This window comes from Borostomias antarcticus, assembly GCF_949987555.1.
Source record: "Borostomias antarcticus genome assembly, chromosome: 6".
Classification (NCBI taxonomy): Eukaryota; Metazoa; Chordata; class Actinopteri; order Stomiiformes; family Stomiidae; genus Borostomias; species Borostomias antarcticus.
In genome coordinates this window covers 8,725,083-8,749,886 of record NC_140239.1, presented here as the reverse complement: position 1 = coordinate 8,749,886, position 24,804 = coordinate 8,725,083, and the positions used below count along the sequence as shown (strand labels likewise).

General features: G+C 46.0%; 1 protein-coding gene across 2 annotated transcripts in view; it reads right to left on the bottom strand.

The window, feature by feature from the left end:
* LOC311310791 (metal transporter CNNM4-like) overlaps positions 1 to 22,762 on the bottom strand; it is a gene marked incomplete at both ends in the record, with an annotated part of 40,541 nt that extends 17,779 nt beyond the window's left edge. For both annotated transcript variants that reach the window (XM_084440356.1, XM_084440355.1), the window contains 4 exons: positions 5,401 to 5,570; positions 8,281 to 8,415; positions 8,784 to 8,927; positions 21,358 to 22,762. In XM_084440356.1, coding sequence (XP_084296482.1) covers positions 5,401 to 5,570; positions 8,281 to 8,415; positions 8,784 to 8,927; positions 21,358 to 22,762 — 1,854 coding nt within the window. The remainder of the gene's footprint in view (positions 1 to 5,400; positions 5,571 to 8,280; positions 8,416 to 8,783; positions 8,928 to 21,357) is intronic.
* Positions 22,763 to 24,804: the final 2,042 nt, after the last annotated feature.

Sequence of the window (24,804 nt, the reverse complement as noted above, 5' to 3'; positions counted from 1 at the left end):
ACAACGGGACTGAGAAGGGCTACTTTGAGGGGCAGCTACGACTGCGTAGCAAATTTTACACACCGTGTCAACTTGGTCCAAATCCGTCTCCGCGAACCCATAGTGTTTCCACACCACTGACATTGTTTTAGCTCTCTTGTCCACCTCTCGTTCTGCTGCCATAATCTTCTTGTCGTGTTTTGTTCGAGAGGAGCATGCGTGCGCCTCGCTTGACAACTCGTCTCGCTTTGAACTAAAGTGTCAAGCGCAGTATAGCTCTGCAGTGTAGGGTGCACTTGATTTGTGCAAAATCGTTTTATGGCGATTATTTAGTTTTAATGATCGTTGACAGCCCAAATCGTAATCTAAATTAAAATCTGATTAATCGAGCAGCCCTAGTAAGTGCATCAGCTCGTTAGCTAGTGAGTGTGCAAGGATGCTAGCTCAGAATGAGCGCCAGCTAGTAGGGGTGTAACGATACACTAATTTCACGATACGATACAATACACGATATTGGGTTGACGATAATACGATACGATACACTAAGGGCAGGTGTGAAGCGTTGCAGTAGTGCTGTTGTTCACACCAATAGTGCATTTCTCCACATTTCTACTCCAATACACTTTGTGAATTTAGAGCTTAACTGTTGTAATATCATAGATAGGCCTAGACAAAAGACGTGTTTGTTACCAGCATAGTGTAGCCAGTGTTCACTGATATACAATAAACATATCACAATATTGTTTTCACCTTGACGATACGTATTGTGACGTTTCTGTATCGCGATATATTGTGGCACGATATATTGTTACACCCCTACCAGCTAGCAAACAGCTAACCTTCTTTGACGCACACCATGCAACTAAACCAGACACTTTTTCTAAGTCACAGTTGACCGAACATTCTCTGTCCGAACATTCAACAATATAAATAAAATATATTTGCTAACATTTAAACTTACGAAATGTTAGCAAATACTAACACTCATCGTCACTGTAAATGAGGGAAACCCCAGTGCTTCACGAGTATAAATAAAGGTTTGAAATGAAATGAAATGTTAAGTTTCATCTAACTACGCCATGAAATTCATCACTAGTTTACCTAGCTTCTCACTTACTGATGTTACTGGCGCCAGGCGGACGTTACCAACAACAACTTTACTAACGAGGGGCATGCTTGATTGGCTCCAGCAAACCGGAAAAGAATACTGGATATTAAAGCTGTTAAGATAAAGCCCCTATCCACCTGTATTTGTTTGTCACTTGTCTCTAGGCTAAAAAGGATTTCAGAAAATAACTAGAAATGATGCTCAGAGAGCACAGACCTCCACCCCTGAATACATTTCGCGGCTCTGTACACGCAAAAATTGAATGGGTTCTTAATTGATGAAAAGCAGTCTGGTAGTTTTTGTGTAATCCTAGCCCAAAAAATGAATGGAGGTGAATGGCCATCCGGGCCATGTTTGGACACACACCGCCATCCCTGCACAGCCCAGTCCAAACCTTGTGTCTCTAGCAGCCCACACAGGGAGCTGGCTTCATTCTAAGTTTTGTTTTCATTCGTTGATCCGGCCCATGATTCAGATCTGCTCCAAAATTTAATTGGGTTCTTAGGTGGCCCGTGATACACCCCTCCAACAGGTCTCATGAAAATCGGAATGGTAGTTTTTGCGTAATCATAGAACAAAAAAATGAATGGAGGTGAACGGCCAATCCAGCTGTGTTTTGGCGGACCGTGGACCTCCGTGATTCAGATCCACTCCAAAATGTAAGGGGTTGTAGTTTGGCCCATGCTACACCGTCCCACCGAGTTTCATGAAATTTGTTCTGGTAGTTTTTGCATAATCCTGGTTCAAAAAATGGAGGTGAATGGCTGGCCTTGTTTGGGCAGCCCGTGGACCCGACCTGTGCTTCGGCTGCTCTCCAAAATTTAATGGGTTCTAAGTTGGACCATGCTACACCCTTCCACAGAGATTTGTGAGAATCGTTCCAGTAGTTTTTGTGTAATCGCTCCAGTAGTTTTTGTGTAACACACACACACACACACCACCGAAAACATGCGCTGTCGCAAAAAAAATCATGTCACACAGCACAATGGAGTATGCATTAGCATTTTGATTCTGCATTCCCCTGGGCTGGAACTCTTGTTGAGCTACCTACCATGTGAGAAGCCATAGATGGTTTCACACTGACTTAAGCTGAGGATACACTACAAGATATTATGCCCGATTTTATAAACGATTCACAACCAGTTTGTCCTAGTCAGCAGCAGTCTGCACTAGTTGGGGGTGGTCGGAGTGGCAATTTGGCACGTGTATGAGGGGTACAGATTTAAATTGCCAAGTGTATGATGAGAACAGACTTCTCCCGATCCGAGTCGGCGCGAGTCGGAGCATATCAAACATGTTTGATATTTTTGAGCAGATTCTGGACGCAATCGTGTAGCGTAAACTCGTCACTCGTTGGTCCAGTCGTTAAATGTGCGATACCCAGTTTTTCAGTTGTCATACAAAAATCGTCGTCTCCCAGTCATCATAATCTGTTAAGATTGTGAAAGTCTACTAGTGTATCTGAAGCTTTAAACATCACAATCACATGGGTTGCATGTACTGTAAATGTCACAGGTGCATGTAACATGGAGGTTGCAGAAGTTTCCACAAAATGTTTGTTAAAATAAAGGCATCACAAGTGGCAAAAAAACAAAAACAACACAAAACACTAGACTAAACAATAAAACCAAGGTATACACTCAACAAGTGGAGAACAAAAGACAAAGCTTACAGTACAAGCTTACAGACTTACAAGTTGGCACAGGACCACACTAGGGACAACATACAGTTACAGCAAATAATGAACAGACAATGAACAAGAGGGGGGATACATGTAGGCTATATATACACAGACTAACAAGATGGGTGGAAACCAATCAATCAAACAAAGTGGCACAGGTGTCCTCTCAATCAGAGTCAATTTAGCCAGTTGTAGTCCTAGGGTCTACTATTGGGACGGAGTTGCCAACAACATCATCTCTGATTGGTGGAGACATTGCTGTTGCACTACAGGATTGTGGGTAGTGCATTTTTCCTGTAGGAACAGCAGTAGTTTGAGGGGACAGACTTTAGTCTTAGTCTGAGTTTGAGATAAAATGTGAAAAATGTTCTTACTACATCTACCATGTCATGAAAACTGTCATTTTTTCCATGAACATTGGAGATTTATTGAGTGAGTATTTGCAGTAGCTGCATACCGTACTGTTTACAGTAAAACATTTTGATGCGCTGTGGGCTCAATTTTTGATATTTCAAAAATCTGTGAAGACCGTTTGTGGAGGACAGTCTGTAGATGTAGTGTAGCAACTGGGGTGTCAATTGACCAAAAATGTGGGAGGAGTAGGGTTTGATAGGTTTTATAGTTTTTGAGAAATTGGACTTCATACTGTAATTTCTGCCAGCTCAAAGAAAAGGGAAGATTCTGCTCACTTGGGCCTACAGGTTGGTGGTGGTTGCAAAGCGATAGCACTTATGGCTGATTCGATTTTTTAAAGTTTTAAACTTTAGACGGTTGCTGTAGCGCCACTCTCAGGACTATTGGCCCCCAATACCAGTTGAGGACTTCTGGCATAGGACTGGACCCATGTGCAAATTTAGGTGATTTTTCATGCATGGGAAGTCAGACTTCAGAAAGAAGCAGAAGAAGAAGGAGGAAGAAGAAGGAGAAGGTGAAGGAGAAGGAAAGAAGACGAAGAGGAAGAAGAAGAAAAGGAGAAGGAGAAGAAGAAGACAAGATACAAGAGCCTTTCCAGACCCTGAATCACATTTCCAAGATTCAGAGGTTAGATATTACCCATCTATTCCAATCCCATGACAATGCATTAGAACTTGTTAGGGAAATGCATGCCAACATGCTTTTGCACTAGCGAGATTTTTTTTTTATTTTTTAAATTGAGCCTGAATTGTGTGTCCAGGTAGGAACATGTTAGACGTGAGAATATCAGGACATGCAGTTAATCTGAAGGTTACTTTTTCTTTCTTCTATACTGTAACATCTGAGATTTCATGGTTCTCTTTGAAGTTAAGAACAATTATTTCAAATAGGAACTTTATTACAAAAGAACAACTATTCTGTTTTAGACTGCCTGTCTTTCAACCTTTGTCCAGTGCATTTTCTGGTTTGTTTGAAAGCAGTTCCTCTTTTTGGCCCATCTACATTAGCATAGCCTGTAGTAGGACATCTACAGAAACTGATGAAATACATGACACAGGCCTTCTTGAATGGCACTAAATGTTTCACTCTTTCTTCTCTTTCAGACTAAAAGTTGATAAAGAAAACTATTTCAATCATGTTTTATCTTGAGTCCATGTAGACAGAAAAAAATGATTAAAATCGTGAATCATCCATAAAACTGCAAAATATATATAAATATATAGAGATTAAATTTTTTGCCCATATCGCCCAGTCCTAGCCTGACCAATAAGGCACTCAAAACAAAGTGTGACCAAACCACACATCCTTAGCATTGGCTGACACGCCATCCACATGAAGCAACAAACAAACAAATAAACAAATAAACACCACTGTGTGTTCATGTCGTAACCCACAGACTTAACCCAAACTGTCGTAACCCAAACTGGCTCCCAAGACGGGGCTTGGTTGAGTAAAGCTTGCCCCCTGCGGCATCACGCCATCTGTCTCCCGGACGCCGCCGCTCAACACCGTTACAGAAACGTGAGGTCGTTGGACCACGATGCTCCACCCTGCCCAGATCCGGTCCGGTCCAGGCCCAGGACACGGTGGACAGGGTTACCACTGAGCAGTCAGGAAGGAACAGACAGATGGCCAGAAAGAGATAGAACGCAAGGCGAGAGAAAGGATGAAAGAGAGCAAGAGAAAGAAACAGGCAGAGAGCGAGGGATGGAGGGGGAGGTGGAGCTCAGCCAGGGATGGAGAGGGAGGTGGAGAGAGGGATGGAGAGGGAGGGATAGAGGGAGAGAGATGGAGAGGGAGGTGAGGCTGAGCGAGGAATGAGAGGGAGGTGGAGAGAGGGATGGAGAGGGAGGGATGGAGTTGGAGGTAGAGAGAGAGATGGAGAGGGAGGGATGGAGGTGGAGAGAGGGATGAAGAGAGGGAGGGATGAGAGGGAGGGATGGAGAGGGAGGTGGAGAGAAGAAGGATGGAGAGGGAGGGATGGAGAGGGAGGTGGAGAGAGGGATGTGGAGAGAGGGAGGTGGAGAGAGAGATGGAGAGGGAGGTGGAGAGAGAGATGAAGAGAGGGAGGGATGGAGAGGGAGGTGGAGAGAAAGATGTAGAGGGAGGGATGGAGAAGGAGGTGAAGAGATGGATGGAGAGGGAGGTGGAGCTGAGCCAGGGATGGAGAGGGAGGTGGAGAGAGGGATGAAGAGGGAGGTGGAGAGCGCGTTCGTACCTGTAGTAGGAGGATGAAGAAGTCCACGGCCTTGCCTCGCTGGTAGACGTAGTGCTGGAGGCAGCGCTTGTCGCTCTCGTTGAACTTGATGTCCTGGATGACGTCCGGGTGTTTCAGCATCCGCAGCAGAACCTTGTCTGAGATCTGGGACGGGCTGAACAAGCTCACCTCTGGAAGGATGGGGGGGGGGGGGTGGGGGGTGATTAGTCTTATTTAATCACTGAAGACAAAACAAACAATTACAGAAACAATTATACAAAACTGGAAACAGGAGCTGAACTTGGATATGGATATCTGTTGCTGCTGCTGCTGCTGCTGCTGGATACCCCCCCCCCTCCCCTCCCCCCGGCACTAGCAACATTAAGTGTTGATGAAAATGAGACTCTGGTCTGTAGTCTGGAGTTGATTGATGGCTTTCAAAGCCAAACAGTACTCTGCTTGTCAACAGGGCTAATGAGATGTTAACACATGATGTTTCATTCCCATAATGCACAGTGTGTGTGTGTGTGTGTGTGTGTGTGTGTGCGCGAAGGTGGGAGGATACAGAGAGATACACAAACTGAGAGAAAGAAAAGAGAGAGTGAAAGGAAGAGCAAACAGGAAGAGAAAGCAGAGCATAAAGAGAAGTAGAGAGAGTAGTAGAGAGAGTAGTAGAGAGAGTAGTAGAGAGCAGTAGTAGAGAGCAGTAGTAGAGAGCAGTAGTAGAGAGCAGTAGAGAGAGTAGTGGAGTAGTAGAGAGAGCAGTGGAGAGAGCAGTAGAGAGAGCAGTAGAAAGAGTAGTACAGAGAGCAGCAGAGAGATCAGTAGAGAGAGCAGTAGAGAGAGAGAGAGAGAGAGCAGTAGAGAGAGCAGTAGAAAGAGTAGTACAGAGAGCAGCAGAGAGATCAGTAGAGAGAGCAGTAGAGAGAGAGAGCGAGCAGTAGAGAGAGCAGTAGAGTACATAATCCATCCATGCTGGCTTTATTTGTACAGCTCTGTATAATTTGTAAATTGCGTAATTTGTAATTGTATGTAATCTAGAGCACATTATGGAGCCGGAAGCAACATTTCACTGTATATTGTACACTGTACCATGTACATGTGACAAATAAATCTGAATCTGAATCTGGGATAGAGGATGAGAGAAATACAGAGTGAGAGAGAGAGAGAGAAAGAGAGAGAGAGAAAGAAAGAGAGAGAGAGAGAGAGAGAGAGAGAGAGAGAGAGAGAGAGAGAGAGAAAAAGCCCAAGACAGAGAGAGAGAGAGAGAGAGACAGAGTTGCACAAGCAGAGCAGCAGTACAGAGAGGAAGTCGGCCTGGCAGTAGACTCAGACATGCTCCAACAGTGCTCTGCTGTTGTTAGACAGTGAAGTGCAGTGTCATGCTAGCCCTGGCTAACGCTAATGCTAAATCTTTAATGCTAACACTGCAGCGGCCCATACACTAGAAGCACCTTATATCTCACTGTGCATCGCTCCAAGCTAGTGACCTTGCGCCTGTATAGAGGTACAGACAGTGACATGGCACTTAAAACTACAGTATGGGGAGTGACTGACAATCTTCCACAAAAATATGTACAGGTATAACTCATTTATTGCAGTGTCATTATATTGTTATTCCACTTGTATAACGCTATGATTCCCAGTGAAGCTATGCTGCTGAACAGTGCCACTCTGACAGCAGCGTATCTGGTGGGACATGGTTTGAGGTTTAAGGGTATTGCTGACACAGTAGAGCAGAGCAGAGAGTAGAGCACGGCAGAGCAGAGAGCATATAGATATAGCATGAAAATATAGCATCGTAGCATGATGTAGCATGGGCTGGCAATGTAGTTTCCTTATCTGTGTAGATGTCACCTAGTTGAATTGTTTAAACTCAAAAAAACAACGCCCACCTTTGTCACCGAGCTGCTAAAGCAGTGTTTTAGGGATGTGGTCATGTGTGTTTAAGGGATGTGGTCATGTGTGTTTAAGGGATGTGGTCATGTGTTTAAGGCATGTGGTCATGTGTGTTTAAGGGATGTGGTCTCGTGTGTTTAAGGGATGTGGTCGTGTGTTTAAAGGATGTGGTCATGTGTGTTTAAGGGATGTGGTCACATGTTTAAGGGATGTGGTCACATGTGTTTAAGGGATGTGGTCATGTGTGTTTAAAGGATGTGGTCGTGTGTTTAAGGGATGTGGTCACGTGTGTTTAAGGGATGTGGTCTCGTGTGTTTAAGGGATGTGGTTGTGTGTTTAAAGGATGTGGTCATGTGTGTTTAAGGGATGTGGTCACGTGTGTTTAAAGGATGTGGTCACGTGTGTTTAAGGGATGTGGTCTCGTGTGTTTAAGGGATGTGGTCACGTGTGTTTAAGGGATGTGGTCACGTGTGTTTAAGGGATGTGGTCACGTGTGTTTAAGGGATGTGGTCACGTGTGTTTAAGGGATGTGGTCACGTGTGTTTAAGGGATGTGGTCACGTGTGTTTAAGGGATGTGGTCACGTGTGTTTAAGGGATGTGGTCACGTGTGTTTAAGGGATGTAGTCACGTGTGTTTAAGGGATGTGGTCACGTGTGTTTAAGGGATGTGGTCACGTGTGTTTAAGGGATGTGGTCACGTGTGTTTAAGGGATGTGGTCACGTGTGTTTAAGGGATGTGGTCACGTGTGTTTAAGGGATGTGGTCACGTGTGTTTAAGGGATGTGGTCACGTGTGTTTAAGGGATGTGGTCACGTGTGTTTAAGGGATGTGGTCACGTGTTTAAGGGATGTGGTCACGTGTGTTTGGAGGTCAGAGGACCTGAGATCGAACCCAGCGAGGGGCAAGTGAGGGTGGAAGCGACAGAGGGCTGGACATGGAGCTTCCTTCTCTACGCACAACACTATGTTTATGTATGAGGGGGCGGAGCTGGCATGTCCATACCTGTGGCCAGGAAGCGGTGAGCAGCCAATAGCAGCTGAGGAGAGATCTTGACTTTGGATTCGCTCTCGTGTTTGAAGGCAGAGAAGTCCCTCTTGTTCTTGTTGGGCGCCACCTTCTTCCTGTTGCGGTTATCAGCTGGGCGGAGCAAACAAAGACACATAGGTGTTATAAACCAAAGGTGCAATATTCAAGTTATAAAGGTGTGATAAACATGGTATAAACCTGTGGTGGTTGGTGTTATAAACCATGTGATGATGTAATATTCATGTTATAATGGTGTCATGCACTATTGCACATGCGATTGCATCATTGCACATGAACATGCATCAGCACTTTTAACACTGCCTGTTGTCTTAAATGTCTTCTGTTTTTAAATGTGTTTTGTATGCCGAGTGTGTATTATAGAAGTGACAATAAAACCTATTTCGGATTCTGCTGTAAACATTATTAACCTATGATGGTTATAAGGGTGTTATAATGGTGTTATAAGCCAGTGGACTCACTGTACTGGTCTGACTCATCCAGGATCTCTGATTTGATGATCTCCTCGATGACATCTTCTAAAGTGACCAATCCCAGGACCTCATAGAAGGGGTCGCCCTCCCCCTCGTTGTTCACCTTCTGTACGATGGCCAGGTGGGATTTACCTTGAAGAGACCAATCAATCAATCAATCCATCAACAGAGTTGGGTGTATCGCGCTACAAAAGTGCAGTAACATCGCTTTTGGCAGTAACTAAGTAATATATTGCGTTACCGATAGGATTTTAGCAACGTTATAACAGTTACTATGTCACAAAGTAATATAATAATAATAATAATACGTTACTACTGTACATGACCAAAACACAGACCGCCACTCGTGGCTTCGAGCACGGGGAAGAAGGAAGTTTATTGTTTGTGTGTTGATTGCTGAGATTGATACGGCAGGAGTGGGGGAGGATGAGGATGAATGATTGGTAGAGAGGTTCAGATGGGGTGGGGAGTAAAGGCTGCAACTTAGACCTGACCACAGCGCAACTGGAATTTGCATAGCTACACCACAAAGCATATCCCCCAAACAGAACACAACAATGGCAACCGGCTGCGTTTTCTAAACGGATAGCAACGGCCTACTCCCATTCCTTGGAGTTGATCAAAGAAAAGGGCAGCAACAATGTCATCGTGAAGTGCGATCTATGTGAAAGACGAGGGAACTGTCTACAGTGAAAAAGAAGAGATTATTTCTCTGGATCTCGATGTACCATGTTTGAACCTCGTTACAAAAGGAGATTTGTGACAGAGCATGTTGTTGAAGATATGCGACCTCTGTCAATAGTAGAATTACCCACTTTTAGAAAGCTTGTCGCAGAAATTCCTTGGAAAACCAACAAGGTAAACTAGCTAACATTACCAATGTATGAGTGGGGTTCTTTCAAACCCCTGCAACCAAATCAACTGGAGTTTAGAAGATTTGTTGTAGGCTATGTATAGTGTATGGATACATTTCCTAAAGGGGCACAGTCATGCTTGTTTCAGTTGATATTATTTGGATTAAATGCGAAAAGCTACATGAGATATCTCGGCACTTTGGCGGCCCCTCTGTGATAAAATCTGCACTGCGTTTTAAGAACCACACTTCCCACAATTCTCCACTCACTCACTGTAATGATGGGAAAAAATATATAACAAATGTGCGTGGAGCAGACTGGATTGGAAGGTTGTAACTACTTCAATGGACTTTCTGGAAGGATGGCTTCAATGCTGGTAAATACTGGTCTTCTTTCTTTTATGTGCATGTAGATAAATTTGCGGGGTGAAGTGTTTATTGTCTTCCTGATATTGTGACACACAGAACGCGTCACTTCCACCACAAGATTTCCCGCCAGTGTACTAGCCAGTACACCAAAATTCTAAAATAATAAATTCACAGGGTCTCATGCAGCCATGTCATGAAAAAAAATGTTGGGGTCTTGCTAAGGCCAATTCATAAACTAATAGCAAGTACAGGTGAATATTGAACTATAAAAAAGGTTCTCATTGAGCTATAAATTCTGTGTGTAAGCCTTTTGACGTCGCAGGACAAGTTTGCCTTTTGTAAGTTTGTAACTTTATTTCTTAAAATTAAACTCTCATGGACATAATCCCTTAATTGCAGGACTTTTATTGCAAAAACATTGCGCAAATAAAAAAATATGCTCTGTGTCATCCAACAAAACAAATCAAAGAGGCCTACCGGTTGTAAACAGCCTGTTTACCTATTAACAATATAACTTCATCACATTCACAGCACATTCACACACATTCTCCTCTCTCTCTCTGTCTCTGTCTCTGTCTCTCTCACACACACACACACAAACACACACACACACACACACACACACACACACAGGAAACAGAACTCTGAGGTAACTTTACTCTGTATGTAAACACTGAGTTTAAGGCCCTGCCAAGGTTAATAAGGTTATTGACGAAAATATTCAGCTGTAAATAATATGTACGTGTCTAGCAACCAAAACTACCGTAAAGCCCAGAGCTTTTTTCCCCTCACTTTTTGACCCGGCCTGTATAGGTAGCCGGCCTGTATAGGTAGCCAGCCTGTATTTGTCTGTGTTGACCGTGCCCCCGGCCATTATAAGAGACCGGGCCTATAATTGGATACAGGCCACTATTAGAGGATTTACGGTAGTAAAAATACAAATCAGAATACACTTTTTGAATTACAAACACTAGAGGCCTGCAAACCCAACGGGGCTTGACACCATGGACAGATTAGGACTGGGCTCGGGCAAATTTTTTTATGCATAGTTAGGGTTTGGAGTCAGGCTCTGGCTGATGTAGCGTTCCTGCGCGAGAGATGTGAAAATAGGCCAGACCGAATACACACAGCTGAGCTGGCTGCGTTGGCTAGTTAGTTAAGTAAGCAACTTTACTGTACCTTAATGTAGCCTAGTGTGGTTTTCCTGCACAGCGCAAGGCAAGTTTATTTGTATAGCACATTTCAGCAACAAGGCAATTCAAAGTGTTTACATGACACATTAAAAGCGTCAAGACATTATAAAAGGACGAAATTCAAAAGACACATTATAAAAAGGATATTTAAAACTAAATGCAGGAAAAATAAAATACAAGAATAAAAGTTACAGCGCAGTGTTCGAATGAGTAATTATTTGATTTAATAGAAAGCAGCGGCAAAAAGAAGTCTTCAGTCTTGATTTAAAAGAACTGAAAGTTGCAGCAGACCTGCAGTTTTGTTCCAGATGTGAAGCATAAAAACTGAAAGCTTCTCCATGTCTTGTTTTAACTCTGGGGACAGAAAGCAGGCCTGTGCCAGACGACCTCAGGAGGTCTGGATGGTTCATAACGTAGCAGCAGATCAGAAACGTATTTTGGCCCTAAACCATTCAGTGCTTTATAAACAACAGCAGTATTTTAAAGTACATTCTTTGACAGACAGGAAGCCTGATGTGATCCTCCATTTCTTAGTGTTAGGGACTCGAGCAGCAGCGTTCTGAATCAGCCGCAACTGTCTGATCTATTTTTTAGAGAGACCTGTAAACACACCATTACGCATGGACGCATGTTTTTCCAAATCCTGCTGAGACATAAATCTTTTATTCCTTGATACACTATATTGATAAAAGTATTCACTCACCCATCCAACAGATGACAGAGCAGTGTCAGTGGATGCTGAGGTGCATAGTGAGGTCGCCAACTTTCTGCATAGTCAATCGCTACAGACCTCCAAACTTCATATGGCCTTCAGATTAGCTCAAGAACAGTGCATAGAGAGTTTCATGGAATGGGTTTCCATGGCCGAGCAGCTGCATCCAAGCCATACATCACGAAGTGCAATGCAAAGCGTCGGATGCAGTGGTGTAAAGCACGCCGCCACTGGACTCTAGAGCAGTGGAGACGCGTTCTCTGGACTGACGAATCCCGCTTCTCCATCTGGCAATCTGATGGACGAGTCTGGGTTTGGCGGTTGCCAGGAGAACGGTACGTGTCTGACTGCATTGTACCAAGTGTGAAGTTTTGTGGAGGGGGGATTATGGTGTAGGGTTGTTTTTCAGGAGCTGGGCTTGGCCCCTTAGTTCCAGAGAAAGGAACTCTGAAGGCTTCAGCATGCCAAGTGATTCTGGACAATTCCATGCTCCCAACTTTGTGGGAACAGTTTGGGGATGGCCCCTTCCTCTTCCAACGTGACTGCTCACCAGTGCACAAAGCAAGGTCCATAAAGACATGGATGAGCGAGTTTGGTGTGGAAGAACTTGACTGGCCTGCACAGAGTCCTGACCTCAACCCGATAGAACACCTTTGGGATGAATTAGAGCGGAGACTGCTAGCCAGGCCTTCTCGTCCAACATCAGTGTCTGACCTCACAAATGCGCTTCTGGAAGAATGGTCAAAAATTCCCATAAACACACTCCTAAACCTTGTGGAAAGCCTTCCCAGAAGAGTTGAAGCTGCAAAGGGTGGGCCGATGTCATTTTAAACCCTATGGATTAAGAATAGGATGTTCATATGCGTGTAAAGAAGATGAGCAAATACTTTTGGCAATATAGTGTATGTTCTTCAGGTGATAGTAGGCTGACTGTAATTGTCTTAATGTGGCTGTTGAAATTCAGGTCTGAGTCCATGACTACACCAAGATGACTGGCTTTGTTTGTGGTTTTTAGCATTACTGATTGAAGCTGAGCGCTGACTTTTAATCATTATTCTTTGGCTCCAAAAACAATTACTTCAGTTTTATCTTTGTTTAGTTGAAGAATGTTCTGGCACATCCAATCATTGATTTGTTCAATGCACTTACTCAGTACTTGTATGGGATGATAGTCCCCTGGTGATATGGTGATATAAATTTGTGTGTCATCTGCGTAGCTATGGTAACATATTTTATTGTTTTCCATAATTTGAGCTAATGGGAGCATGAAAATGTTGAACAGAAGAGGCCCCAGAATGGAGCCTTGGGGAACTCCACAGGTCACTTTTGTCCGCTTAGATTTGTAATTGCCTATAGACACAAAGTAGTCCTTGTCCTTCAAGTAGGATTCAAACCAGTCTAGCACTTTGCCAGAAATTCCTAGCCAGTTTTCCAGTCGGCCTAGTAATATGTTGTGGTCAACTGTGTCGAATGCAGTGCTGAGATCCAGTAATACTAAGACTGAAATTCTGCCATTGTCTGTTTAAATGGATGTCATTGAAGACCTTAACAAGAGCAGTCTCAGTGCTGAAGTGTGGTCAAAATCCTAACTGGAAGACATCAAAACAATTATTTAGTGCCAGGAAGTTGTTCAGCTGTTGAAAAATCATTGAAAAAGCAGTTTTTCATTGAGCGCATGCAAATGAATAGCGGAGTGGAATTAACTGTAAATAGTTTTACCTGTGATTGTCTAGTTTTTAACCGGTTGGTGAAGATTTGTGAGGAATGTTAAGACTCTTTAACGCAAGCAGTTTTGTTGCTCATCTGACAGCGAACTGGTGAGTCATTAACTGAACAATAAACTGAAGCATCAGTTTGTGGGCAGGTAGGCTAATTGTTTGCTAGGAAGAGTAATTGCTTAACTCGTGAGGCTAGGGTAGTGCCGAGCCAGAATGCCACGGGGGCGGACTGGGTTGAGGCCGACATTTCGGGCCCTCGCAGACCTCCACAAAAACTAACAAACACATGATTACCAGATTTGAACACTACAGCGGCAAAAAACAATCTGAGCCTGATAATCGTGTTTGTAAAAAGGTGTATTATTCTGACCTGTTATTTTGACTATTTTCGGTTCTTGAAGGAAAACAGCTACAATGACGGTTATTTTAAGAAGGCCTACACACAGAATTTAAGTAATAATTAAAAAAATATATAATAATTTTGTGCCAATATTGAATCGATTTGATGCTTTGAAGGCACAAAATGGCACAGAAATAATGATAGGCATGAAAACACGTGTGTCTGCCTAGCCTACTGTACATTCTGCATTCTGCCATGTCTGCCTAGCCTACTGTAGGCTGGGACAGCAATTAGGTTCAACCATGGATTGGTTGAATTCAGTTTATCTGTAGATAAAATTAAATAAAAGTATAAAAGGTTGATGTAAGTTGATGTAGGCCTAGCTTGTAAAATATTGGTTTGCTGTATTGTATACTTTTATTTTCATTCTCACATACTGTATGTCCAAGATTGTTCTATTAATAAAAATGGCATGGAAAATTGCTAACTGACTTTCTGTGTTGTCATATCATTATATGCCACATAAGAAGGCTCTAGGTCTTGTGTTGTATTTTACACTCTTCCAGTTTATAATGCCTATGGTCATACCTCTGCGGTTATTTTGATGATAGTAACTCAAATAAGTAACTACTAACAAATAAGTTACTGTACACAGAAAGTAATATTGTAATAGTAACGTGTTACACTTAAATGAACCTAACTAGTAATGTGTAGCGTTTTGAAAGTAACTCAACCCAACACTGTCAATCAATCAATCAATCAATCAATCAATCATCAATCAATCGATTGATACTAATCTACTGAACTGTGTTCACTGATTCATATCTTTTGGGACCACATGCCTTTGCATATGAAGTTGATCTAGGCTACTATACAGTAGTTTGAGGGGTTCTAAAAGAGGCGTGCTATCCTATGCTATTTCTTCAGTTTTATATTTCACCTGGATATAAACATCAGAAATGCAGGCCTATGACTCTCCTAGTGTTAGGCCCAACAGTGCATGACTAGGTGGACAAACATCCATGGTCAATACAGGCCTAGCCCTAGTCCAACCCCCTCCATTGGTCAATAAAGGCCTAAGCCTAGTTCAACCCCCTCCATTGGTCAATAAAAGCCTAATCCTAGTCCAACCCCTCCATTGGTCAATATAGGCCTAAACCTAGTTCAACCCCCTCCATTGGTCAATAAAGGCCTAACCCTAGTCCATACTGTACACCCCTAACATGTTAATGTGTATAGGTGGTTATGGCTGGGGCTGGACTTTGGCCTCTATGGTCAGTCTGTTACTGAAGAGCAAACACAGCCACACCCAGACAAACACAAGCGTGAAGGGGTTAATGAGCCATTCACCAGGACGTTATCAATGCTACAGGATGATTTAACGTCACTGGGACGCCCACTCACCAGGTGCTTAGAAATGCCTAGTGGGTAAAGGGGCTGGACAGAATTAATCAATCAATCAATCAATCAATCAAAGCTTTATTTGTATAGCGCATTTCATACCCAGAGACAACACAATGCGCTTTACAGAGAACAAGGGAGGTGGGTATACGACCCACCCCTACATATTCCAGAGGGAAGCAAAACAACAGTAATCACCCGGGGGCCAGATAAGTGAGCTGTAAAAATTCTTCCCTGACCCCTCTCAACAAGGTGATCGAGCAAGCTCCTGGAGTTTGTTTCAGAAGGTTATCAATTATGGATGATGTTGCTAGGGTAGAGCACTCACAGGCTGGCAGTATCTACAAACACCCACAACTATCAGACAATATGACTGTGTGTGTGTGTGTGTGTGTGTATATGTGTGCGCGCGCGTGCGTTCCAGAAAACATCTCCTATCAAATATAGCCTAGAAGAGCCGGCAATAGGTTACTAGGAAACAGCATCAATAGACACAGGCTCTGTAGACACGCACACACGCACACACGCACACACAAACCATCTGACAAAGCAACTGCTTTACCTTGGGAGAGACACGTGCGCACACACACACACACGCACACACGCACAAACACACACACACACACACACACACACACACAAACACCTCTGAAAGCCCACTGTCAATAATGAAGGCAGAGGGATAGGCTATTCTCCAGTGTCTACAGACTCATCTTTGTTCTGGAGTCCAGATCTGGAGCAGAGTTACAGGAACACCCTGGCCCTGGAGAGGAGGAGCTTAGCCCTGGAGAGGAGGGGCTTAGCCCTTGAGAGGAGGAGCTTAGCCCTGGAGAGGAGGGGCTTGGCTCTGGAGAGGAGGAGCTTAGCCCTGGAGAGGAGGGGCTTGGCTTTGGAGAGGAGGAGCTTAGCCCTGGAGAGGAAGGGCTTGGCTCTGGAGAGGAGGAGCTTAGCCCTGGAGAGGAGGGGCTTGGCTTCGGAGAGGAGGAGCTTAGCCCTGGAGAGGAGGGACTTGGCTCCGGAGAGGAGGAGCTTAGCCCTGGAGAGGAGGGGCTTGGCTTAGGAGAGGAGGAGCTTAGCCCTGGAGAGGAGGGGCTTGGCTCCGGAGAGGAGGAGCTTAGCCCTGGAGAGGAGGGTCTGGTGTGTTTGGACTTTATGTCTCTTGAGAAGGGAGTCTACCATCATGACCGGAACCATGTTGATGTTCTACCGCCATGTTCTACTGTGTGTGTGTGTGTGTGTGTGTGTGTGTGTGTGTTGACTGACAGGGTTGAAACAACATGCTAATCATCTGTGAAGAACATACAACTCATTAAAGAAACATCATGGATGGATGACTAAGGCCTTTCTGGAGATGGTGGTGAGTGAGTGTGTGTGTGTGTGTGTGTGTGTGTGTGTGTGGGTGTGTGAGAGAGAGAGAGAGAGATTCAATAGAGGAGGAAGTGGGAACAGAGGGGAGTCACACTGTCGTCAGCACTACCACTAGAGACACACTAGGTTCTCTCTCCTTCCCCCTCTCTCTCTTTCTCTCTCTCCCCTCTCCCTCCCTCTCCTCCTCTTTCGCTCTTTCTCCCCCTCTCTCTCTCTCTTTCTCTCTCCCCCCATTTCTCTCCCTCTCTCTCTCCCCACCATCTCTCTCTCTCCCCCCTCTCTCTCTGCTGTACCTGCTGTTGTGGGTACAGAGGTAAGCTGTTTGTCATGAAACACAACAGAAGGTGGCAAAATCTGCACAGGCACGCACAGGACCTGTACACACACACACACACACACACACACACACACAGAGACTTGTCTCTCTTCACTAGACCTCATGCTCCTCCAGGCCTGATGTGACTGCTGACTGACGGCTCCAGAATGTGTGTCTGTGTGAAGAACGCATTGGCATTTGTGTTGACATCTTGTATGGGTGAGTAGTAGCCTGTCCAAACATATGCCTATTGTGTGTGAGTGTGAGTGTGTGTGTGTGGGAAGGTGGGGGGGGGGGGGGGGGGGGTCAGTCAGGTCAAACCTACCAGCCTGTTATACCCGTCGTACCACCTACCAACCTGTTATACCAGCCAACCAGCCATCTCTCAGCTCCAAGCTCCAACCTCCAGCCTGTCGTCCCTTCAAAGATCAAACTCCTCAGCTCTCTCTAGTCTGGAGCCAGATTCAGGAGGTTTCCTGTCAATAAGGAAGTGTGGCCTCAGGCTGTTCCACTACCGCAGTCAGGAGCGCGAGGTTACCGACTAACGCTGCTCAAACGCTCACTCTGGGGGACCAAAAAGCAGGCGGGCTGACAGACTGACCAGACCCTGCGTCTCTCTCTGTCTCTCACACACTCTCACACACTCTCACACACTCTCAAGACTGGCTAGACACTGTGACACGGTGGGACGAGTTATTTCTGCTGAGCAGCACTTTTCTTGACACTGACTAATATCATTATGGCACGACTGTGTAGACTGCGTGTGTTGACATCTTTCACATTCACTCACTCGTGCGCACACACACACACACACACGCACACACACACAAGCACACACACCCACACACACACATACATACAGCTTGTCAAGGAGTCGAGTGGTTTGCAACTGCCCTGTCAGCACTTCCAACTCCAATGGCAAGACAGGAAGGAAAGGAGGGAGGGAAAGAGAGAGAGAGAGAGAGAGAGAGAGAGAGAGGGGGCATTGAGGGAGAAAGAGAGGGATAGAAAGAAAGAGAGATGGAGAGAGGGAGAGAGAGAGGGAGAGAGATACAGAGAGAGAGGGAGAGAGAGAGGGCTGACAGCGTGAGAGAGGAGGGTATTATCTGGCCTGTGATGGTATTAACCCTCCCTGGCTCAGTAGTACAGCCTCTGAACCAGCCTCCTCAGGAGAAACACACCAGTCAGCTGAGGAGCTGTGTGTGTGTGTGTGTGTGTGCATTACTCTGCATGTGTCTGACTCAAAAAAAGACCTAAGAGAACACATCTTTCTTTCTTTCTCTCTCTCTCTCTCTCTCTCACACACACACACACACACACACACACACACGAAAACCTCGAAAAGCAGCCAGCAGTTCCAGAAGAATACCGGAGTAGAGTCAACACGTGAGTTCTCTCTTTCTATTCCAGAGAGAAGAGAGGAGAGAGAGAAGAGAGGAGAGAGAAAGAGAGAGAGAAAGAGGAACACGCCCCTGACTCTGTCTTGGCTAACAGACAACCAGCTCTGCCCAGAGACAGGCCTTATCACACACCGATTGGGCAACATTACATTCAACAGTAAAGGTGTGTGTGTGTGTGTGTGTGTGTGCGCGCGCGCATGTGTTTGTGTGCGTGCGTGTGTGTGTCAAGCCCATCCCTTGTAAAAGCAAGGAGGAGGAGGAGGGGGGTGGGGGGTCTCTCTGTCCAAAGGTCAAGAGAGGCCAACCAATCAGAACACTGCAGACAGATCAGAGAGAGAGAGAGAGAGAGAGAGAGAGAGAGAGAGGAGGGTGGTACAGTATACAGCACAGGTACATAATTGTGTCAGGGTTTGGCTGAGTGTCACATGACGCCTGCCTGTAGGGAACAGTGGGCGGGGCTTCCACAAGGGCTAACTGCCGCTGAACCACGGCCCACGTGACCGGGTCGTTCACCGGCGCCAGCGGGACCGGGCTGGCCACAGATGAACCCAGGCTCAGGACCTGCACTCTGAACAACTGTCCTATACGGAGTCCATTTATAACAACTCTAAAAAAGATTCCAAATAGAAAGGTGCTGTCTCACCTCAAAAAGGTTCTATACAGAAACTGTGCCAGCCTCAACTGGGTTCTGTACAGAACTTCTGTAAGAACCGTACCGATCTGAACAGAACCGTACCGACAGGGTTCTAGTCTATAGCACCTAGTACTAGTCATCTGCTATCTGGGGACCCAAACACATAATAACCCAAACACAGACGGTAGGCTACTTCCTGAAACATGACCAACACAGCCTTGGGCCTCGCAAGTAAAGGTTAAAGGTTAAACTAGCTTTTAATGTTTTCAGAAGCTTAATTTTGATAGGCTTTTAGCTATGTGTGATAAGAAATAACTCTATAGTAGGGTATAGTAGGGAATTTTCAAAAAGTCATCTGCTTTGAAGAGGTCAAACACACACACACACACAAACACAAACGCACACACAAACACAAACGCACACACAAACAAACACACACACACGGGGGAATCCTAGGTGGTTGGTAAATGACTCACAGCAGGGGGAAAACTAAACGAACCCTTTCCTGAGAAAGTAGTCATGGGTGAATTACTGTAAACAACCTGGACCTGGACTCGGGACAGTCCATCTGCACACTTCCTCATCCATCCTGCGTCAACGTCTCAGTCCGGCCCCCGTCCTCATCACCTATCCTGTGGAATGGTACGGCCCACTCCCTTGGCCAGGACCAAAGAGACAGATGGGAGGGGAGGGGGGGGGGGGGGGCATCAAAGAAAGTGGTGGGACAAAGGTGGCTGCCGTGGCAACTGGCGCCATGGGGCAGAGGCTGGAACTCGTCATGTGGGGGAGGGGGAGGGGGCAGGAGTCAGTAGTCATGCAAGTTGCCATGGAACTGACAGTTGCACTGCCCAGACAACACAACACACACCACAATACAACACAACCAATGACAGTTGATGAGCTGAAGGCGTGTGTGTGTGTGCATCCACTCAACAGAAGACAGACGGCGGTCTCTCAGACAGACGTGGAGGACGCTACGACCTTTGACCTTTTGATCAATTTGGGCAAGAAGAGTGAGCCAGCCGGTCAGCGGCGGTCTGTCGAGGAAGCGGCGCGAGAGCTGGACCGGAAACGGAACCCCGCCCGTCAGAGTGGGACTCTGGCCTCGTCCCAGTATGAATGAGGGAAGACATGTTGGATTAAGACCAACCACAGTTTACCCATGATTAATGAGGGAAGAATGCCATAACATGAGAATCCTCCTCATTCCTCCCTAGGACCAGACGTAAACACACGTGTGTGTGTGTGTGTGTGTGTGTGTGTGTGTGTGTGTGTGTGTGTGTGTGTGTGACGAAAGGGGAGGCGGCTATGGTCTACTGTCTGTGACCTTGACACACGATGCCTTGGAGAGTGAGAAAAACAATCCCCTGCGGGAGTGTGTGTGTGTGTGAGAGAGAATGTGTGTGTGTGAGAGAGAGAGAGAGAGAGAGAGAGAGAGAGAGAGTGTGTGTGTGTGTGTGTGTGCGTGTGTGTGTGCGTGCGTAAGTGTGAGAGAGACAGAAAGAGAGAGAGAGAGTGAGTGAGTGAGTCCTCAGGAGAGGATGATCAGCTGCGTTTGGAGACATAGACCAGCTTAATGATTCAGGAGCAGACAGAGTGTGTGTGTGCGAAAGAGAGAGAGAGACTGTGTTTGTGTGTGTGTGTGTGTGTGTGTTTGTGTGTGTGTGTGTAACAGCATAGTGAGGGGACGACAAGCGCTCTTAGAACACATGATCATGTACCCCTCAGAACATAATATTACAAGAGAGTTTAAGTGTCACTGTCAGTGGTGATGACTCCTCGAGTACAGAACCATCACCTTACATGCCTCTCCCTCTCTCTCTCTCTCTCTCCCCCTTACCCTCTCCCTCTCTCTTTCTCCCTCTCTCTCCCTCTCCCTCTCTCACACCCTCACATACACTCACACCCATCTACTGGTCTCGCGTAGTTACGTATTTCTGAGCGACAGCTCTGAAGCAGGTGTTGGCCATCTCACTGAGGACAATTGGACAAAGCCCAAGTACCGTCCCAGCAGGAGGCCTGACCTCCAGCACGCCATAAATAGACAGCGCCGGCGTCTGACCCTCCGGTCGGGACAACAGACTCTCAGATGACAACACATAAGTCTACGGAAAACAAAACAAAACAAAAGGCCTGCCTGTCTCTCCGGAGGCGATACCACACTGTCTGAGCTCACACACTACTACTCCTCCTCCTCCTCCTCCTCCTCCAAGTGCACATACACACACACACACACACACACACACACACACACACACCTTTCTTGAACTCCTCCAGCATCGAGTCCAGCTTGGTGTCGTGGAACACGAAGTGGACCGGGTGGTTGTAGAACTTGGTGATGGTCTTGAGCGTGGTGCAGTCGTCGGGGTCCACAAACGCCAGGTCCTTGACGAACAGCACGTCCACGATGTTGGAGCGCTCGTCCTCGTACACGGGGATGCGCGTGTAGCCGCTCTCCATGATCTCCGACATGGTGTTGAAGTCCAGCACCGTGTCGCTGTGGATCATGAAGCAGTTGTTCAGCGACGTCATCACGTCCTCTACCGTCTTGTTCCTGAGCTCCAGAGCCCCCTGGATCATGTTCAGCTCCTCCTTGACCAGGTCGTTGTAGGGCTCCGTCACTTTCAGCATCTCCAACAGCTTCTCCCGGTTGTAAACGTTGCCGATCTCCTGGCCCAGGACGCAGTCGAGTAGCTTGCTGATGGGCCACGACAGCGGGAACGTCAGCAGCATGAACAGCTTGGTAACCATGATGGTGTTGGCCCCGACCGCCAAACCGTGGCGGGAGCACAGCGCCTGGGGCACGATCTCGCCGAATATGACGATGCCGATGGTGGAGGCGACCACGGCGCCGATGCCGGAGCCTATGATGTCGTCTAGGAGGATGGTGAGCGTGGTGTTGACCAGGACGTTGCCGAGCAGCAGCGAGCAGAGCAGGTAGTTCCCCTTCCTGCGAATGGGCTCGATCTTGCCGGCGTACTTCTTCTCCTTGTCCGTGCCGCATTTCTTCACGATGCGGAGCTCTATGAGGTCCAGCGTCATCAGACCCAGGTTGAGCCCGCTGAACATGCCAGAGAGCACCAGGAGGAAGGCGATGAGGATCACCTGGAGCCACATGGGCATCAGGGACTTCTTCTCCTCCACCACCCGCAGCCTGCCGTCGTCCTCCCCTAGCATGGACCACCTGCCGTCGCTGTCCTTCACGCACAAGCCGAACATCTTCTCGGGCTCGCTCTTGCGCAGCGGCTTGATCTTCAGACTGAGGACCCCCGACGTCATGCCCGCGCTGACGTTCATGCCCGGCTTGACAACTAAATCCTTGGTGAAGAAAGCGCAAGTCCTGTTAAAAGGGTCACCGCTGGCGCCCACGTCGCCGTGGTCATCCTCCCCGTTGTCCGGTTCCGTGAACTTGATGAGCGCCGAGGTGTTGGGGAAGAGCTGCAGCCCATAGAACCGGAGGAGGATGTTGCTCTCCTCAGTCACCTGGATGACCCCGTCGTCCGTGGTCGTGGCTGGCTTGTCGCTCCTCTCTAGCCGCATGCCGAAGATCCGGGTGCCCGTCCCGGTCTCCGCGACCCCCGTCTCGGCCCGTCCACCCGCAATAATCCACAGAAAAACGCATAAAGTTAGCGTACACCCCTGGCCGCTCCAGTCTGTCGCCATGTTAGAAAGCTCTGGCTCTCTAGCACAATGTTATCGCAACCAAACCTGTTCGTATTCATTTGTATTAGCAACCAATCGTGGAAATACAAAGGCTAACCGTGAAATCTCATTGGCTGTTGTTGATTTCTGAGAACGTGATTGGTTCAGCGCGTCATGTGACACGTTTCCACTTCCTGATATCTAATCCAAACAATGCCGTCTGTAAAGCGTTCTAAACGTAATAAGCAACAACGACAACAGTGTTTGCCCGCAAGGTTGAACAGAAAACAAGAGAAACTAAATGGAAAGGTTTACATTTATGAGATATAAAGTGCCTATTCGCGCAAGTTGTCATTAGCCGGTGCTAGCATGTCCAGTGAGCAGCAGGGAGATGAGGCTAGCGTTAGCATGTCCAGTGAGCAGCAGAGAGATGCGGCGCGTTTGAATGAGCTGATAACTGGGTTGATTTGTCCTAATTGTGCAGGGACTGGTCTTAAAATTAACATAGATCCTCAGAATAGTGGGTTCTGTAGTACTTTGCTCTTAGAGTGCAGTCTTTGTGAGAAATGGCTATCGCAAAAGTGTCTACACATCGACTCGGCTTCATGATACAACTAGGAATGATGTTGCATTTGATGTCAATGTGAGGATGGTCCTCTTAGCGCACGAGTTAGGGTTGGGGTATGCAGCTCTCCAAAAGATTAGTAAAGTGTTGGATCCCAGGGCTTCATCTGAAAACGTATCAGAAACATGACAAGAGGGTGACAGGTAGGCTATTGAAACGTGTTCCTCTCTCTCTCTCTCTCTCTCTCTCTCTCTCTCTCTCTCTCTCTCTCTCTCTCTCTAGCCAATATCAGAAGCCTATACATATGCACAGTAGTCTCCCTCTCTCTACCTGTGGCATTTCTACATGCATCCATAAACTGACCAAATAAACTGTTTTAATTTCAGTTGCTGAAATAGAGAGGTCTGGAGTCCTTGCACAGAAGCAGAGAGCAGATTAGGCAGGCATATGCAGATGTGGACCCAGAGGTAGGTAAACTGACTGCCAATAAATGCAAAATGTTACAAAATTATTACAGTTATTGAGAATTATTACAATAATTCTCAACCAGCATTCAGTGGACAACATGAAGGCGGCAATATGGGGTAGTCTGCTTCACTGATGACAACCCCATGCGCACCAGGAACATATTGTGGTTTTAGGACAGTTTTGTTGACTGCAGCTGAGTGGGTTCTACAGACCAGCTGCTTAGAACAGTTTTGTGAACTCCAGCTGAGTGGGTTCTACAAACTAGCTGCCTAGAACAGTTTTGTGGATAGCTAGTGTGGTGCCATCTGAGGAGCGACTCTGTAGACCTATGACGGCGTAGCTTGATGTCTCCTATGGTGTTGCTTTTGACGATGGTTGTATCACTTGTTTGTTTGGCAATCTATATTAAGCTTCTATTGGTGTTTACCTTGCATTGTTTACCACATCTTGTCCTGTGTATTTATGAATCAGCTTACTCTTCATGTTCATTCATTCATTCATGTTTTCTCCATGTAAAACGCTTAAAAAAACACAAAAAGCTAGATAATCTGTTTTCTCATGCATGTCCTCGTCAAATGTGTCTATCTTTGTCCATGATCTGTTTAACAAAATAATACAAGCTTTCTAAAAGGGAATGTTCTCTTCCCTACTAACATTGTCTCGTCTCTAGTCTCGTCTTACTAACATCCCACTCGTGGGCTGTACCTTGACGTGGTGAGTGGGCTTCCAACTAAACAGGTCTTGCTTCTCTATACAAAATGTCTACTCCTGGACTATTTTGAATCCACAACATGCTGTGTTATTCCGTTTTCAGTTTCTATGTGTTTTCAGATGTTGTGTAATGTTACTAATGATGTGATTGGATATTGTGTTTGTAAATATTGGTTTACAATGCAAATGTAGGCCTATGTTTTTTTACAATACAAATTTTCAAAGCCCGTTTTCTCAAAATGAGTTATTTCTCATCTTAGGGACATCAAAACCACCACTTGAGTAGCACCCACATACACCTAACTTTCCAGTTTTGTTC